This window comes from Carcharhinus amblyrhynchos, chromosome 28 (assembly GCF_965287045.1).
Source record: "Carcharhinus amblyrhynchos chromosome 28, sCarAmb.v2.hapA, whole genome shotgun sequence".
Classification (NCBI taxonomy): domain Eukaryota; kingdom Metazoa; phylum Chordata; class Chondrichthyes; order Carcharhiniformes; family Carcharhinidae; genus Carcharhinus; species Carcharhinus amblyrhynchos.
In genome coordinates this window covers 17457229-17474764 of record NC_137351.1, presented here as the reverse complement: position 1 = coordinate 17474764, position 17536 = coordinate 17457229, and the positions used below count along the sequence as shown (strand labels likewise).

General features: G+C 43.7%; 1 protein-coding gene across 3 annotated transcripts in view; it reads left to right on the top strand.

Moving 5' to 3' along the window:
- Positions 1–17536, top strand: part of myo5c (myosin VC) — a 104232-nt gene that overhangs the window by 33348 nt on the left and 53348 nt on the right. For all 3 annotated transcript variants that reach the window (XM_080214170.1, XM_080214171.1, XM_080214169.1), the window contains exons 9-19: positions 2583–2689; positions 4340–4605; positions 7634–7715; positions 7901–8041; positions 10062–10187; positions 10327–10410; positions 13179–13313; positions 13411–13508; positions 13638–13724; positions 13813–13924; positions 15212–15423. In XM_080214170.1, coding sequence (XP_080070296.1) covers positions 2583–2689; positions 4340–4605; positions 7634–7715; positions 7901–8041; positions 10062–10187; positions 10327–10410; positions 13179–13313; positions 13411–13508; positions 13638–13724; positions 13813–13924; positions 15212–15423 — 1450 coding nt within the window. The remainder of the gene's footprint in view (positions 1–2582; positions 2690–4339; positions 4606–7633; positions 7716–7900; positions 8042–10061; positions 10188–10326; positions 10411–13178; positions 13314–13410; positions 13509–13637; positions 13725–13812; positions 13925–15211; positions 15424–17536) is intronic.

Below are 17536 nucleotides of genomic sequence, written 5' to 3'. Positions count from 1 at the left end.
GGACTGCTTTTTTGATTTTGGTAGATGACCGTTACTGTAGAATTATAGAGTCGTACAGGGACAGATTTTCATGAACTGTTACAAGCTACAAATGCATGTTTCAAGAAGCCTTTATTGGTCCTTTGTACTCACTGTTAGAACATTGGTAGAGAGGAATTTAAAAGTTTAAATTTATTTATTAATCACAAGTAGGCTTACATTAACACTGCAATGAAGTTACTGTAAAAATCCCCTAGTCGCTTCACACTCTGGCACCTGTTCAGGTACACTTAGAATTTAGCATGGCCAATGCACCTAACCGGCACATCTTTCAAACTGTGGGAGTAAACCAGAGCACCGGGAGGAAGCCCTCACAGACACAGGGTGCACGTGTAGACCCTACACGGACAGTGACCCGAGCCAGGAATCAAACCCAGATCCCTGGTGCTGTGAGGCGGCAGTGCTAACCACTGTGTCACCATAATTTATTGATTAATATTTTAAACATTTGATAGATAATGGTGCTGAGAATTGACAATTTCCGATTGGTAAATGGGAATACAAATCAGAGAGAGGGAGGGAGAGGAACTTGGAAATTTTATATTGTGCCTCTCACAATCTCCAGATGGCCTAAATGGTGTTATGGACATTAACCTTTACAGTGAAGTGTAGTCACTCTGTTAATGTTAAAGGACCCCCTGCCTAACTCACAGCGTTCTCAGTTCTGCAATCGTTTGTTTCATTGTGAGTGCCACAAACCTGGTGGGCTGACTTCACTGCCAATTTACATAACTGAGTTAACAGCTCACTTGAGTGCAGGATCTTGCAAGTTTTGGTTCTACCGTACAAGAGGCAGCTTCTCTGTATTGCTGCAAATAAACTGGTCTTGCAGGTGCAGTTGTAACCTCTTCATTTAAACAAAGCAAAATTTATCATACAAGATACAAAGAAAAAGCAAATCAGAAAATAATAACACGTAATGTGAGGTTTGAATTATAAGGAGAGGCTGGACAGGCTGGGACTTTTTTCCCCCTGGAACATAGAAGGATGAGGGGTGACCTTACAGAAGTGTCTAAAATCAGGAGGGGCATAGATAAGGTGAATAACCAAAGTCTTTACCCAGGATAGGAGTGTCCAAAACTAGAGGGTGTTGGTTTAAGGTGAGAGGTACATGGATGGGAAAGGTTTAGGTTTATGTTTTATTTATTATTCACAAATAGGTTTACTTTCACACTACAATGAAGTTACAGTGAAAACCCCCTAGTCATCACACTCTGGCGCCTGTTTGGATACACTGAGGGAGAACTTAATGTGGCTGATGCATCCTAACCTGCACGCCTTTGAACTGTGAGAGGAAACCGGAGCACCCGGAGGAAACCCACACAGACACAGGGAGAATGTACAAACTCCACACAGATAGTGACCCAAACTGGGAATCAACCCCATGTCTCTGGCACTGTGAGACAGCAGTGCTAACCACTGTGCTGCTCTGTTTACAGAGATATGGGCATTAGGAAACCTGATCAGCCTGGATGAGCTGGGCTGTAGGGCCTGTTTCTGTGCTGTATTTCTCTATGACTCTAGGACAATGGACGGAAATTTCCCACCCCTGGGAATCGTGGCGGGCAGGACAATGCAAAGGTCCATTGAACTGGGGTGGGATTTTCTGGTTACAGATGAGCGTAGCTGGAAAATCTGCGCTATGACTCTAATGGTTAGCTGCTCGTTCTATCCCAGAAAGTCCGTTGGTGAAGGGTGATAATAGAGCCAATCTTTACTCAATCTTCGGGTGGAATTTTACAGCCCCATCATAGTGGGGTGGGAACGTTAAAATGTGGTGAGCTGTTTGAAAGCCCATTGACTTTGGCGGGACTGGAAAATCCTGCTGGCAGGAGAGGTTGTAAAGTTCCACCCTGAGATTCAGTTACAGAGTGGAACACGAAAGGCGTAAACTTCCTAACTCATCCACGCCAATGAATCCTTTATTCACACTCAGTAAAACTCCAGTTGATGCCTTCCAACTGCATATAATGAAACACTATTAATATGCAGTTAGATCAGCTCCCTGTTTAAAAGCCTGTGAAACTATTTTCACCCAATAACTGTGTACATCAATAATCTAAAAATTGGAAATAGTTCTCTGGTTAGTATTTCTGGTAAACTTGTAAGAACTCTGTTTTTGAACACAGTGAAAAGTGTGAGTAAAATTTAAACTAAGAGACAAAAAGACACATCAACAACACTTCATAATTAATAATCAACAGAAAGGTTAATGGATAGGCCGGATTGAACTTTAAAATGTTTAAGCCTGTGGTTGATAATAGAATCCAGACAGAGTATAGCCAGAATTTTACCTGCCCATCAGCCACGGAAATCCGAGCAGGTGAGGGGCGGGCCGTGGAAAGGTCTGTTGACTTTGGGTGGGATTTTATGGTTTTGGGACGAGCGAGGCCATAAAATCCCTCTGTCTTTAACAGGCAGTTTTCCTTATTCGTGAAGATTTATTTTCTGTAACATTTCATCAGTTTTGGCTCACGACGGCTTTCAATAAAATTGTGCTCTTCAAATCTGACCCAAGCCTAAAAATGAGATCTGTGTTGCAGGCTTGAATGAAGACTTTCAGATGGACATCTTCAAAGTGCTGGGAGGAATTCTGCACTTAGGAAATGTAGAAATCAGAGCTGTAGGAGATGAGAAATCTTCAGTCAAAGTAAGTTGTGGCTCTCAAATCTTCAGTATGTTCTTGTATGCTGCATTTCAGTGAAGCTCCTGACTTGAAAAGAATAAACAGTCCAGGTTAAGATTTTGTTTTAATTGAAGATCCTTTAACTCTGTGTTTGATTGTATTCAATGGACCAAATCTTCCTGTCTCCAGATCCTTGGAGATTGGGCAAATGTTTGGAAATGCACCTTGCGACTCTGTGGAAGTCCTGATGTCCAGATTTTTGTGGGAATTGACCAGGAAATTTCAACTTCCAATGACCTATTCTCCTGCTCTCCAGGAACCTCTGTCAATGTGTCCGAGACTTCAGACAATTCCGGGAAACGTTAGACAGATTAGAGCTTACTCTAACATCAGGATAACTACACTACTGACCCACCCAATCACCACTCCCCACCCCTCTCCCTGACTACCGTCCCCAATCCGCTCCTGTCTACCCCACAAACTTTCCGACTACCACTCCTACCACGCCACCACACCCCACCCCACCTGAGTTGACCATCCCACTGAACTGATTACCCTTCCCAATCCGACTCCACTACCCTCCTGACCCAACCCACCTCTTCAAAATTAATGACAAGAGAAAATGTTTCCACTGCCAGGAGCATTGCCAGAGAAAATAGATTTAAAATAATGAGGAAAGGTTCCAGGTGATGATGGAAGTTTTAAAAACTCTACTAAACCTGAAACCTTCCGGCTCTTCTTGTTGGCAGGATCTTCTCAGTGGTGTGGATTGAAATCAATGGGAAATCCTGTTGAAAACAGCAGGAAGTCTCCCAACACCAGGTTAAAGTCCAACAGGTTTATTTGGTAGTAAACGCCACTAGCTTTCGGAACGCTGTTCCTTCGTCAGGTGAGTGGGGAGTTCTGATCAGGAACAGCGTTCCGAAAGCTAGCGGCATTTACTGCCAAAGAAACCTGTTGGACTTTAACCTGGTGTTGTGGGACCTCTTACTGTGTTTACCCCAGTCCAACGCCAGCATCTCCACATCATGAAAACAGCAGGATCAGAAGATCCTGCCACCGGCCAACAACAACACTGCCTCCCGCCGCCAAGAATCACGCCACAGGGAGGCCAGCCAATCTCACCCATACTGTCTGAAAGTGTGGCGGAAACAGACTCAGTGGGTAATTTGGGCAGGATTCTCTGGCCATTCACACCAGCGGGATTCTCCCGCTCCGCTGCAGTGAACGTAGATTTGGCTGAGTGCTAAATTCTCCGTCCTGTCTGGCAGTGGCGACGAGGCGTGAATGGCCGGAGAATTCTGGCCTTTGTATACAGAAGCAGGAAGAAAATTGCAGACCAATTTTTATGTTCTATGGTTAGGGGGTCATTAGATTGGTTCCACTGGTAGGCTCAACATTGAGGGCCGAAGGGCCTGTACTGCGCTGTAATGTTCTGTGTTCAAAGCGTGGGTCAGTGGGGGCCATGATGGACCAAATGGCCTCCTTGTGTGCTGTATTAACCGGTCCCGTAACTATTCGTGCTAAGTCATTAGTCAGTCTACGCAAAACCTTTACACAATAATGTTTTAATTAATTGTGAAGGAATAGGAGCACACGCAGCAACTGAGGATGTAATTTGAAGAATTAACCTGTTTTAACCCTCACTGTCATTTATTGAATTCTGTCAAACAGCACGATGATTATCACCTGAAAGTATTTTCCCAACTCCTGGAGATAAAGCTGGAGGAAATGGCTTATGGGCTCTGCCACAGAAAGATTGCGACTACCTCAGACACTGTGATCAAACCCATGACCAAGGTTCAAGCTATCAATGCCAGAGATGCCTTGGCCAAACACATCTACGCCCATCTGTTCAGCTGCATTGTGGAAAACATTAACAAGGCTTTACAGTTTTCTGGCAAAAAGCACACATTCATCGGTGTCCTGGACATCTATGGGTAATGAAAATATCAAGTAACTGTCATGCACGTTTTACAGGGAAACGTCAGTACAGTGAAACCCCGATTTTACACGCCCCAATTTAGCGCGAATTCGGATATAACGCGATGAATCAGTGGACCCTTTTTTGCTCTTTCCGGGGAACTGAAAAGTTTTTGGTTACTGCAATCTATTTCGAAAGTGAAAATAATTTGCTTTGGAAAGAAATTGTGGACAGAAAACACTTGCTTTCCCCGCTTGTCCAGTTCAGATAAAAGAGGTTCTCACTTAGAAAAAAATTACATTAGACAGTTGTTCAAAAGAGGAAGTACTTCACAGTTAATGAAAGAGTTTGTGTAAATAGGCACCCCCACTGCCTGTCTTAAACTAGCTTGGAGTTGCCAATCAAAATGTTTGTAAAATTTAATGAAGTGTGTAGTAATTGTATAAACAAACAGGCAGACGCCAAGATCATCCATAATGTAACTATAGCACCCCAATTTAGCGTGACCCCACTTTTTTCGCGATAGCATTTTATGGACCCCAACCATTGCGTTATAACAGGCTCACACTGTACTTGTTCTGGGAGCTTCCATTATCTGTGTAGTCAAAGTTGTGAAGCCTAAAATTTGGCTTAAATTTGAAGTGCTCATCGACAAGTGAAAACCTTTCTGGGTAAAGACATATTGTGAAGTTAATAGTTCAGTTCGGAGGTTCGGGTGGTTGATTGATGGAACGGCAAGTGAAGAGGCAGCCATGATTTTGAGGTCCCATTTCATTCACATCAAGCCAATAAATTACAGTGCACCAAACAGACAACTTACTGGATTGAGGTCTATCGATCTACGTCCACTTCAGCCACAGCTTGGAAAATTCTGGTGGCTGCTGTGGTGGAACTCCAAGGGTGGGGATGTCCCAGTACAAGCCAAACCACATTCAAATGAAAAATGGCAAATGGGATCCTATTTAAGCTATCGTACCTCTATTTGAATATTAATAGATCCCTACTGCTGGAACAGGCTTGTGGTTTGGATTCTTGGTGGTAGGCCCCCTTTGGTAGGGATCCAGTGCACTGTCAATGTTAACAGGGTGGTATTGCCACGTTCCCATTTTGAGACTTAGTACCAGACAAATTAAATGAAAATCCACAAGCAATTGAGCAGGGATATAGCAGCAGTATACAGCTCCAGCAAGTAATTAGTAAAGCTAATAGAATGTTATTGTTTATTGCCGCGGGGAATTGAAAAGTAAAAGTAAAGATTATTTATTAGTCACAAGTAGGGCTTACATTAACACTGCAATGAAATTACTGTGAAATTCCCCTAGTCACCACACTCCGGCGCCTGTTCAGGTCAATGCACCCTAACCAGCACATCTTTCAGACTGTGGGAGGAAACTGGCGCTCCCAGAGGAATTCTGTGCAGACACGGGGAGAACATGCAGACTCTGCACTGACAGTGACCCAGGCCAGGAATCGAACCCGGGTCCTTGGCGCTGTGAGGCAGCAGTGCTAACCACTGCTCAAAAATAGAGAAATTATGTTTCAGTTACATAGTAAGAAGTCTCACAACATCAGTCCAACAATCAGTTACATAGAGCATTGGTTAGACATTGTATACATGTATTGGTCTCCTTACACAAGGAAAGATGTAAATGAGATAGAAACAGTTCAGAGAAGTTTTCCTAAAATAATCCCAGGAGTGGACGAATTATCTTTGAGGAAAGGTTGGAGAGGTTAGATTCATATCCACCAGAGTTTAGAAGAGTGAGAGACAACTTGATTGAAACCTTTAAGATCCCGAGGGGTATTGACAGGGTGGGTGTGGAGAGGGTGTTTCCTCTTGCCAGAGAATCTAGAACTCAGGGTCAGTGCTTAAAAATACAGAGCCGCTCATTTAAGACAGAGATGAGGAGAAATGTTTTCTCTCAGCGGCTGGTGAATCTGGAACTCTATTTCTCAGTGGAAGCAGAGTTATGAGTATTTTAAGGCAGAGCTAGATAGATTCTTGATTAACAAGGGGGCGAAAGTTGGCATGAGTGTGGGGTTGGAGCTCTGAGCAGATCAGCCATGATCTTATTGAATAGTGAAGCATGCTTGAGGGACTGAATGTCCTACTCTGACTCCTTGCCCTCTTGCACTGTACTGGGAACCATCTGAAATTCAGATTTAAATTGCAAACCTTGGATATTTTCAACTGTCTTACTGCAATAGTTACCTGGAAAATGTTAGAATTTAAACCACTTCTAACTTCTGGGTGACTGGGGTTACGGGGACAGGGCCTGGGTTGGGCTGAAAGGCTTCCTTCTGCATTATGAGGATTCTATGATTAACTATAGTACTGACCCCACCCGTAGTATCCCCCACATCACCACCCCCCACAAGACCCTCACCTACCCCTGACCCAAATACCCCCTCACAGCCCACCTGACTACTCCCCCCTCAGTCCGCCAAAGCCCCACAGGAACACCCACTTACCTCTAAACCGAGCTGCTTTACAGACGGTAGTGTTGTAAAAAGGGAGTGTATGAATCTTTCTCCCGACTCTCAAAAACCCCTCAAGAACTCACCTCACTGCACTATTCTTACCCGGGCTGATTTTGGAAAGGCAGGTGAGAAACATGGAGCTGCGTTTCAGGGTTAGTAATTGACAATCCAACTAAATTTGCTCCAGAGAAGTTAGGGGACAGCACGGTGACACAGTGGTTAGCACTGCTGCCTCACAGCACTAGGAAGCTGGGTTCAATTCCAGCCTTTGTTCATTGTCTGTGTGGAGGTTGCACATTCTCCCCATGTCTATGTGGGTTTCCTCTGGGTGCTCCAGTTTCCTCCCACACTCCAAAGATGTGCAGGTTAGATGGAATGGCCATGCTAAATTGCCCCTTAGTGTCAGGGAGACTAGCAGGGTAAATACGTGGGGTAATGGGATAGGGTCTGGATGAGATTGTTGTCAATGCAGACTTGATGGGCAGAATGGCCTCCTTCTGTACTGTAGGAATTCCATGTATCGTTATTTCTTCCTGTATAAATTTGCAAAATTATTATTTTAGGTTTGAAACCTTTGACGTGAATAGTTTTGAACAGTTTTGTATTAATTATGCAAACGAGAAACTGCAACAACAATTTAACTTGGTAAGTATTTAAATTGCACACTGACATTTTAATTCTGTTGCCTGTTCATCATTTTGACACTTATTTTAACCAGTTCTGTGGAATGAAAGCTGTACAATATCTGAACTTAATCATCGTCTGTAAGCTTATCTTATCTGCAATGAAAAAAATGCAAATTAAACACTTTAGATATAAAATCTCTCCAGCATGTGTTTAAACTGGAACAAGATGAATATATGAAGGAAGACATTCCGTGGGCATTGATAGAATTCAATGACAACCAGCCTTGCATTGATTTGATCGAAGCTAAGATGGGAATACTGGAACTTTTGGATGAGGAGTGCCTGGTAAGATTTGATTTGATTTGATTTATTATTGCCACGTGTATTAACATACAGTAAAAAGTGTTGTTTCTTGCGCGCTATACCGGCAAAACATACTGTTCATAAAAAAGGAAATGAGAGAGTGCAGAATGTAGTGTTACAGTCATAGCAAGGGTGTAGAGAAAGATAAATTAATGCAAGGTAAGTCCATTCAAAAGTCTGACAGCAGCAGGGAAGAAACTGTTCTTGAGTCAGTTGGTATTTGACTTTAGACTTCTATATCTTTTTCCCAATGGAAGAAGGTGAAAGAGAGAATGTCCAGGGTGCGTGGGGTCCTTAATTATGCTGGCTGCTTTGCCGAGGCAGTGGGAAGTGTAGACAGAGTCAATGGATGGTTTGCGTGATGGATTGGGCTACATTCACGACCTTTTGTAGTTCCTTAAGGTCTTGAGCAGAGCAGGAGCCATACCAAACTGTGATACAACAAGAAGGAAATGGGTTAAATAATTGCTAGCTTTTTTATTCATACATGGGCATTGCTGCATGGCCAAATTTATTGCCCATCCCTAGTAGCCCGCGAGCAGTTGAGAGTCAACCACATTGCTGTGGCTCTGGAGTCATACGTAGGCCAAACCAGGTAAGGATGGCAGATTCCCTTCGCTATAGGACATGAGTGAACCAGATGGATTTTTCTGACAATTGAAAATAATTTCATAGTCATCAGCAGACTCTTAATTCCAGATTGTTTATTATTGAATTCAAACTCCACTATCTGCATGCACGGTCCCTAGAATATTAGCTGAGTTTCTGGATTAATAGTCCAGCAATAATACCATTAGGCTATCGCCGCCCCATACTGTCTATAAGAAATTAGGTCAAACAAATCCTTCAGCACGCAAGGGAATTCACCTGGGAATTGAGGCTGAGGAGATCTGATCACTAACGCAGTAGGCCATTGTGATAACCTGTACCAAGTCAGCTGGTGAAGAATGGAACCCGACCTGCATTGTTCTCTCTGAGAATTTGTATTACAGGTTTACATACATCTGCCTCCTGCCCAGTAACCCAGTGTCCTCTCTTTATGCTTTAGTAAGCTAAAGAAAATCAATCGAATAAACTAACAAGAGAGGCTATAACTAACATAAAACATCAAATTAAATCTTCATTCTCAGGGATGATGAAGCATCCCTGCTGTCTCGGTGCACAACTGTCAAGGGGAGCAGGAAATGTGCCAGTGGACACCTCATGTTCCCTCGCCAAGACCACCACCTCGCCATGAACATGGCCATGGCACAGGGGCAGACATTTAGATTGGATTACCCCCTTCAACTGCCCGTGGCTTGGACCTGTTAATGGCCAACTTAGCCCAGCTGAGTAAGAGGCTTAAGAGGAAGTCCCCTGTCCATCTCTCCCTCCCTCCCTCCCTCCGTCCCGTTTCCCAGGACATGGCCTTCTCTGACCAGGCCAGCAATTTTACTGCCCATCCCTAATTGCCCTTAGGAAGGTGGTGGTGAAGTGCTGCAGTCTATGTGATGACGATGCAAGGCCAATAGACTTGAAAAACCAAGGGGCACAGTGGGTACTGTTTGGTGATCAACTCTCTCCGGATTTTTCCAGAATAAGTATAATAGCAAGGGGTTGGAGGTGGCAATCCAAAGGTGTGCGGGTTAGGTTGATTGGCCATGTTAAAATTGCCCTTTAATGTCCTGAGATGCGTAGGCCAGAGGGATTAGTGGGTAAATATGTAGGGATATGGGGGTAGGGCCTGGGTGGATTGAGGTTGGTGCAGACTCGATGGGCCAAATGGCCTCTTTCTGCACTGTAGGGTTTCTATGATTTCTATGGGTGGGAAGATCAAGAGGAATTTGTAAATATTATTTTGACAGTAGCGGGTTTGTTTTAAATGTCAGGAATGTGCAATTTAAGTTGTGTTTCCAGAATGAACCTGTGTCAATATAATCATACGGTGACTCATAAACTTGGCACAAACAGCAGTTTCCAGGTTATCGATATCAAATTGATTTTTTAAAATTTCTTCATACAGTTGCCACAAGGGAGAGAGGAAAACTGGCTTCAGAAACTGGAGAATAATTACTTAAATAAAACTCCTCTCTTTGAGAAGCCTAGAATGTTGAGTAAAGCCTTCATCGTCGTGCACTTTGCAGACAAGGTAAGAGGTTGCCGGAGTGGCTGCGTTTTCACAGCATCCTTGAGAATCTGCATTATTAACAGTGTGGCTGTGAACTGTGGAGACTGGGGTTTACCGAGCTGACGTATTGTAATAAACCCTATTGTATTGTTTTGGCAAGGTTCAATATGAATGTGACGGTTTCCTCGAAAAGAACCGGGACACCTTGTACGAAGAACTGATTAATGTACTGAAGAAAAGTAAGGTTTGTGATCATCTCTGCACGTAAGGAAAGTTACCAATTTTGCTTACAGGGATAAGAGCAGGAAAACCTTTCCGGCAAATTCCACAACACTCGGACACTTGCTTCACATGCTCGTTTCAAATTCTGTTCTGTTAACCTTAATCCATATAAAGTCATAGAGGGTTACAGCATGGAAACAGGCCCTTCGGCCCAACTTGTCCGTGCTACCCTTTTTTTAAACCCCTAAGTTAGTCTCAATTGCCCACATATCTCTCTACACCCAACTTACCCATGTAACTGAATGTGAAGACAGCACAGAATTTCTTGCATGTAATCGTTTGCCTGTTTCAGCTAGTTTTTGCAGTGTCATTTCCCACATAAAAGTCCTTTTCTTTCTCGCCTTGTGTTTTAATTCCAAACAGGGTGACTGTGCATGGTGCAATTGTAGCTGAAATGAGGATTCATTTTCCTTCAATGTCCCTTTCTCTGCCGAACTACATCCAGTGGCATCTTTCCCTAATTCCTTTGGAGCTGAATTCTGTCCCATTTTTATTAAACAGTGAAACAGCTGCAAACGCAAGACTTGTTTCTGAACAGTGGCTGAAAAAATTGTTTAAAGTTTATTTTTTTTAGTGTGACAAGTAGGCTTACATTAACGCTGCAATGAAATTACTGTGATGATCCTCTAGTCACCACGCTCCAGCACTTGTTCGGGTACACTGAGGGGGAATTTAGCATGGCCAACGCACCTAACCAGCATGTGGGAGGAAACCGGAGCATCCGGAGGAAACCCACGCAGACACGGGGAGACTCCACACAGACAGTGACTCAGGTCAGGAATTGAACCCGGGTCCCTGGTGCTGTGAGGCAGCAGTGCTAACCACTGTGCCGCCGTGCGTCTCACAACATAGGCAAATTAAAACAGTTGCAAGGACACTAGTTTTGCCAATGCAGAATTTACTACCTAGTCACATTTGCAACTTAATTGTTCACTTGATGGACTTTGGTTTCTGGGCAGGACATGAATAGGTCAACAATGGCAAAAAACTTTACACTGCCTTACAGTGCCAGGGATCCGGGTTCGAATCCGGCTTTGGGTGACTATCTGTGTGGAGTTTGCACATTCTCCCCGTGTCTGTGTGGGTTTCCTCCGGGTGCTCCGTTACCTCCCACAGTCCAAAGATGTGCGGGTTAGGTGGATTGGCCATGCTAAATTGCCCCTTAGTGTCCCAAGATGTGTAGGTTAGGGGAATTAGCTGGGTAAACACAAGGATAAGGGCCTGGATGGGATACTCTTGGAGAGTTGGTACAGACTTGATGGGTCAAATAGCCTCCTTCTTCACTGTAGGGATTCGATGGATCCTATGGATGACATGTTTGTGTAGCCCATCTGTAAATTGATAACTCGAGCAACCAGTAACTTATACATTCACTGACTGGCATTTTGCAGAGGAAAGGTTGTGTAAAATGCCCTCTGCTGAAGTTCTTATTCCTCAAGATGAATCTCCTGGAATAGAAGAGTAGATTAATGGTGTGCTTTAGTTACTTCTTTCTAAATGTGTACTCCCTAAGGTAAACAGCTAGTTTTTAGTTCCAGCATATGACATAAAAAAATGACACAGAAGAGAAAATTTTAAAGCCCAAAATAGAGATTAAAAAGATAAAACTCAGAAACACTTCCCAAGAGTTGAAGATGTGTAGTTTAGATGGATGGGATATGCTAAATTGTCCCTTAGTGTTCAAAGATGTGCAGGTTCGGTGGATTGGTCATTGTAAATTGTCCCTTAGTATCCAAAATGTGTAGGTGAAGTAGATTAGTAATGGTAAATACACGGGGTTACGGGGATGGGGCAGAGGGGAGTGCCTGGATGAGATGCTCTTGTGGAGAGTCAGTGCAGACTTGATGGGCTAGATGGCCTCTTTCTGCACCGTGGGAGTTCTATGGTTCTAGAAACCAGGATGAGCAGTTAAAATCCCCCGTCAGGCTTTCACTCGGCCAGCTTGCTTGTCTTCCCGTCTATTCTAATTCCCCTCTAAGCAGGGGACAGTCCCTTTGTTAAATATGCAGATCATTTCAGAGTCCAATGTAATTTTATCTGGAGACCGACACCGAAAGCCCATTATGGCTTCTCTGCCAGACCAGTTTAGTGGGAAGAGGAGATTGCGCCAGAAGAACCCCAAAAGCTGAGTGATTTTCCATATTGAAAAATTTCCTTTAAGGGGTGCAGGGGGACTTCTCATTGAATCCCTACAGTCAGAAGAAGCCATGTGGCCCATTGAATCTGCACCAACTCTCTGACAGAGTATCTCATCCAGGCCCCCTTACCTCCCTATCCCTGTAATCCCCACACATTTACCATGGCCAATTCCCCGAACCTACACTTCTTTGGACACTAATATGGCCAATCCACATAACCTGTACATCTTTGGACTGTGGGCGGAAACCAGAGCACCCGGAGGAAATCCACACAGACACAGGGAGAACATGTGAACTCCACACAGTCACCCAAGGCCAGAACTGAACCCCGGTCTCTGGTGCTATGAGGCAGCAGTGCTAACCACTGGGCCACCGGGTCACGCATGGGAGTCCCACACAGAAAGGTAAGGACTCCTTTACCCCAGATAGAGTTTGAACTGAGCTTGTGAAGCAACCATAATGCCACAAAGGCCTAGTGTAGATAATCAAACTACATTAAAGCTCTGATATATGAATTGTGATATGGAAAATTTAAACTCATTGCATTAAATCTAATCTTTCTCCATTTTTTCTTTATATTTTAACTACACAGTTGCATCTCCTGGCTGATTTTTTTCAAGAAAATGAATCATCTACAGGGAATTTGAATGCACACATTAAAGTCAGGCCTGCAAGACCAGGGTTCAAATCCTTCAACAAAGAACATCGGACAACTGTGGGCAGTAAGGTATAATCATTCAGAGAGTCATTTTCTCTGTCGAGATGTTTTAACATTGTTATAAAGCAACAATATACTTCTAACCCTATTTAAATGACAATTACAGTTCCGTAATTCTTTGCATCTGCTTATGGAGACCCTTAATGCTACAACACCTCACTATGTACGTTGCATTAAACCGAATGATTCTAAGCTCCCGTTTGAGTAAGTTGTATCGCTTTATCATTGTAACTTTTCAAATGAAAGGATTTACTTGTCATAATAGCATTGAGAAAAATGTCACCTTCGTAACTTAAGTGTCAGGAGGGCTACATTGTTAGCTTCTGTTTTTAGGTACAATTCAAAGAGAGTTGTTCAACAGCTAAGGGCCTGCGGTGTTCTGGAAACCATTAGGATCAGCGCACAGAGTTATCCGTCCAGGTAAACCCAGTCTTTCTGCAGCTCTTCCCTTACAGCTGAAAGTTTAATGGAACATCACCTGCCATCAATATTTCTTCCATGTTTTTAGGTGGACTTATTTTGAGTTTTTCAGCCGTTATCGCATTCTGATGTCCGAACAAGATCTTGCACTGGGTGATAAAAAACAGATTTGCAAAGAAGTCTTGAAGCATTTAATTCAGGTCAGTGTTTTAAGACACTTTTCAGCTAGATCACTGTTGTCCAACCTAGCATTGTCCTCTGCCTTAGAATGAGAGGAGATCAAACTGAGGTCTATCAGGTTAGCACTGCTGCCTCACAACAACAAGAGCCCTGGCTCAGTTCCAGCCTTTTGTCACTGTCTGTGTGGAGTCTGCACATTCTCTCCATGTCTATGTGGGTTTCCTCCAGGTGCTCTGGTTTCCTCCCACAATTCCTCCCAAAAGACGAGCTGATTAGGTTGGTTAGCCATGCAAAATTGCCCCTTAGTCTCAGGGGAACTATCAGGGTAAATACGTGGCGTTATGGGGATAGGAGCCTGAATGGGATTCCTGTTGGTGCAGGGCTGAATGGCCTCCTTCTGCATTGTAGAGATTCTACGAATCTAAGATGCTAAAGGAGATTGACAGCAAAGATGCAGAGCAGGTGTTTCCCCTTGTTGGACATTCGAGAACGAGAGATCGTAGTTTTAGGCAAAGGGGTGGCAGATTTAAAATAGAACTGAGGAGGAATTACTTCACTCGGAAAGACCATGAATCCGTGGAATTCCCTACCCCAGAGTGCAGTGGACGCCGGAACGCTAAATGCATTGAAGGAGGAGATAGATAGGTTTTTAATTAATTGTGGAATGAAGGGTTGTGGGGAGGGGACAGGGAGGTGGAGATGAGGCTGAGATTATATCAACCATGATCATATTGAGTGACTGAGTAGGGTTGAGGAGCTGGATTACTATCCCTGCTCCTAGTCCTTATATATTTTATCTGTTTGTCTTTAAGACAGAGGTAGACAGGTTCTTGCCTAATAAGGGGATTAGGGATTATGGGGGAAAGACAGGGGAATGGGGATGAGAAAAATATCAGCCATGATTGAATAGTGGAGCAGACGCGGTGGGCCGAGTGGCCTAATTCTGCTCCTTATGGTGCGCATGGGTTTCCTCCGGGTGCTCCGGCTTTCCCCCACAGACCAAAGATGCGCGGGTTAGGTTAATTGGTCGTGCTGAATTGACTCTAGTGTCAGGAGGATTAACAGGATAAATATTTGGGGTTATGGGAGTAGGGCCTAGGTGGGATTGTGGTCAGCGCAGACTCGATGGGCTGAATGGCTTCCTTCTGCACTGTAGGGATTCTATGAACAAGTGACAGATGGCGATTATTTCATCTCTACATCAGTCGGTTAATAAAAAGTTAAGAAATATAGGCTTTGTGCTCCTTATTTTAGTTGTTACATTTTGCAAACAAGTGAATAAGTGTTCACTTCTCTGTCACCTGCAGGATCCAAACCAATATCAGTTTGGTAAGACGAAGATCTTCTTTCGTGCGGGGCAAGTGGCGTATCTGGAGAAGTTACGGGCGGATAAACTTCGGGCAGCATCAGTCACTATACAGAAGAATCTGCGTTGCTGGATTCAGCGCAAAAAGTTCCTTGAGTTGAAACAAGCTGCTATAATCATTCAGCAATACGTTCGTGGGCACCGCGCTGTACGGTAATAACACTTCTTCCAGCACTACCATTTACAACAGCGCTTAAAATGATTAAACAATCTGATTCAAGGCAGCGGTTTACTAAGTGTAATGAACCTGCGCATTTATAAGTAAGAATAGTATTTGCAGCAATATAAAATCCTCAGAGTGATCCACAGTGAAACGTAGGCTGGAATTCACCAATCGTTCATGCCTGCGGGATTCTCCAGTCCCGCCGGCAGCGTATCCCCACCCGTGGGTTTCCCGCTGGCGTGAGGTGACCTCAACGGGAATTCCCATTGGTGGGACCAGAGAATCCTGCCGCTAGCAAACAGCGCGCCACCTTCCACTGGCGGGATACACACTGCTGGGAGGCTGGAGAACCTTGCCCATTGTAAACAAATGCTGCCCTCAACCGAAACACAACACCATCCAACAATGAGATGAGTGACAAGATGAGGTGTATTTAGTTAGTTGAGGAGTAAATGATTTTGATTTTGATTTGATTCATTATTGTCACTTGTATTGGTATATAGTGAAAAGTATTGTTTCTTGCGCTCTATACAGTCAAAGCATACTGCACATAGAGAGGGGGAGGAGACGGCGCCGAATATAGTGTTACAGTCATAGCTAGGGTGTAGAGAAAGATCACCTTAATATAGGGTAGGTCCATTCAAAAGTCTGATAGCAGCAGGGAAGAAGCTGTTCTTGATGCTAAAGGGGGGATCTTGTGGCACAATGGGTAGCACCCATAACTTTGGACCAGAAGCTCTGGGTTCAAGTCCAACTCCAGGGCTTGTCCATGGAAGGAGTATTCAAAATGCAGCTCAATGGACTGATAATCAGCTTGGGAATCCTTCCCCCACTATTCCTCAAAGGGAAAAATGTTTCTGAATAAATGCTCCAAAATAAACACACTAAATTAATCCTTGCTTTATTTTGAATTGGGGTCTCAGTTTGACAAGGCAGCAGTTTCTTTGTGACTGCACCGAAATGTCAAACTTGATATACGTTTAGGTTTTGGAATGGAGCTTGAACCCCCAGCTTTCTCACTCAGAAGCAAGGTTCTTCAAACGGAACCAATTTGAATCATAGAATCCCAACAATGCAGAAAGAGGCGTTTCAGTCTATCAAGCCTGCACCGACAAGAATTACACCCAGCCCCTATCCCGTAACCCACCTATTTACCTTACAAATCTCCCTGACACTAAGGGGCAATTTTAGCATGGCCAATCCGTCTAACCCGCACAACTTTGGACTGTGCAAGGAAACCGGAGCACCCAGAGGAAACCCACGCAGACAAGGTGCAAACTCCACACAGACAGCAACCCAAGCCGGGAATCGAACCTGGCTCCCTGGTGCTATGAGGCAGCAGTGCTAACCACTGTGCCACCGTGCCACCCATGACACAATAAATTAAATCTAATAATTATCTGCTTAGCCGGTCGCATTGTACAATGTTATCATCTGTCAAGCCACGCGGTTTGATTTGATATGATGCTGCCGTCTATGGCTTTCCCTCTGGACATGCTGCCATCAAACAGCCGAGAAAACAGTCAGAATTGATTATCTCAGAACAACACTGTGGAGAGTATCTCATCGCAACAATATATCTATGGATGGAGATGGGATTAGTGTACCAAGATGTCATTTCCATCACTGTGTTAAAAGGTTAATTTACTGTTGCTTTTTTGTGGTTAACCGCTGTAATCTTAGACATAGCATAGTGGATTTAGCTGTTCCTTGAAATATTATTTTGTTTCTTCATCCGAAGTCTACTAAAGTTGCCATTGACCAATTTACATACTCAAATTTCACACATAACCAGGTTGAAAGTATTTTCACAGCTGAACTGGCATTTTAGGACAGGAGAATTAAAGTCAAATTTCATGAGCATTTTCTGAGGACAATAATTTGATTTTTGGAATCCAGTTCTCCACCTGTGCCTGTGGTTCTAACTCAGATTACTAACCAGTGGAATATCTCGCTGATGTGAATGAAATGTCCGGTGCTCTTAACACTTCTTTTTTGTTGATTTTGCGCTGACACCAAGAAATATATTTAGCCTCTGGCTCCATCATACTTCTTGTGCAGATTCTCAGTGGGGATAAACTTCATTTTTCCATCGGTATGATG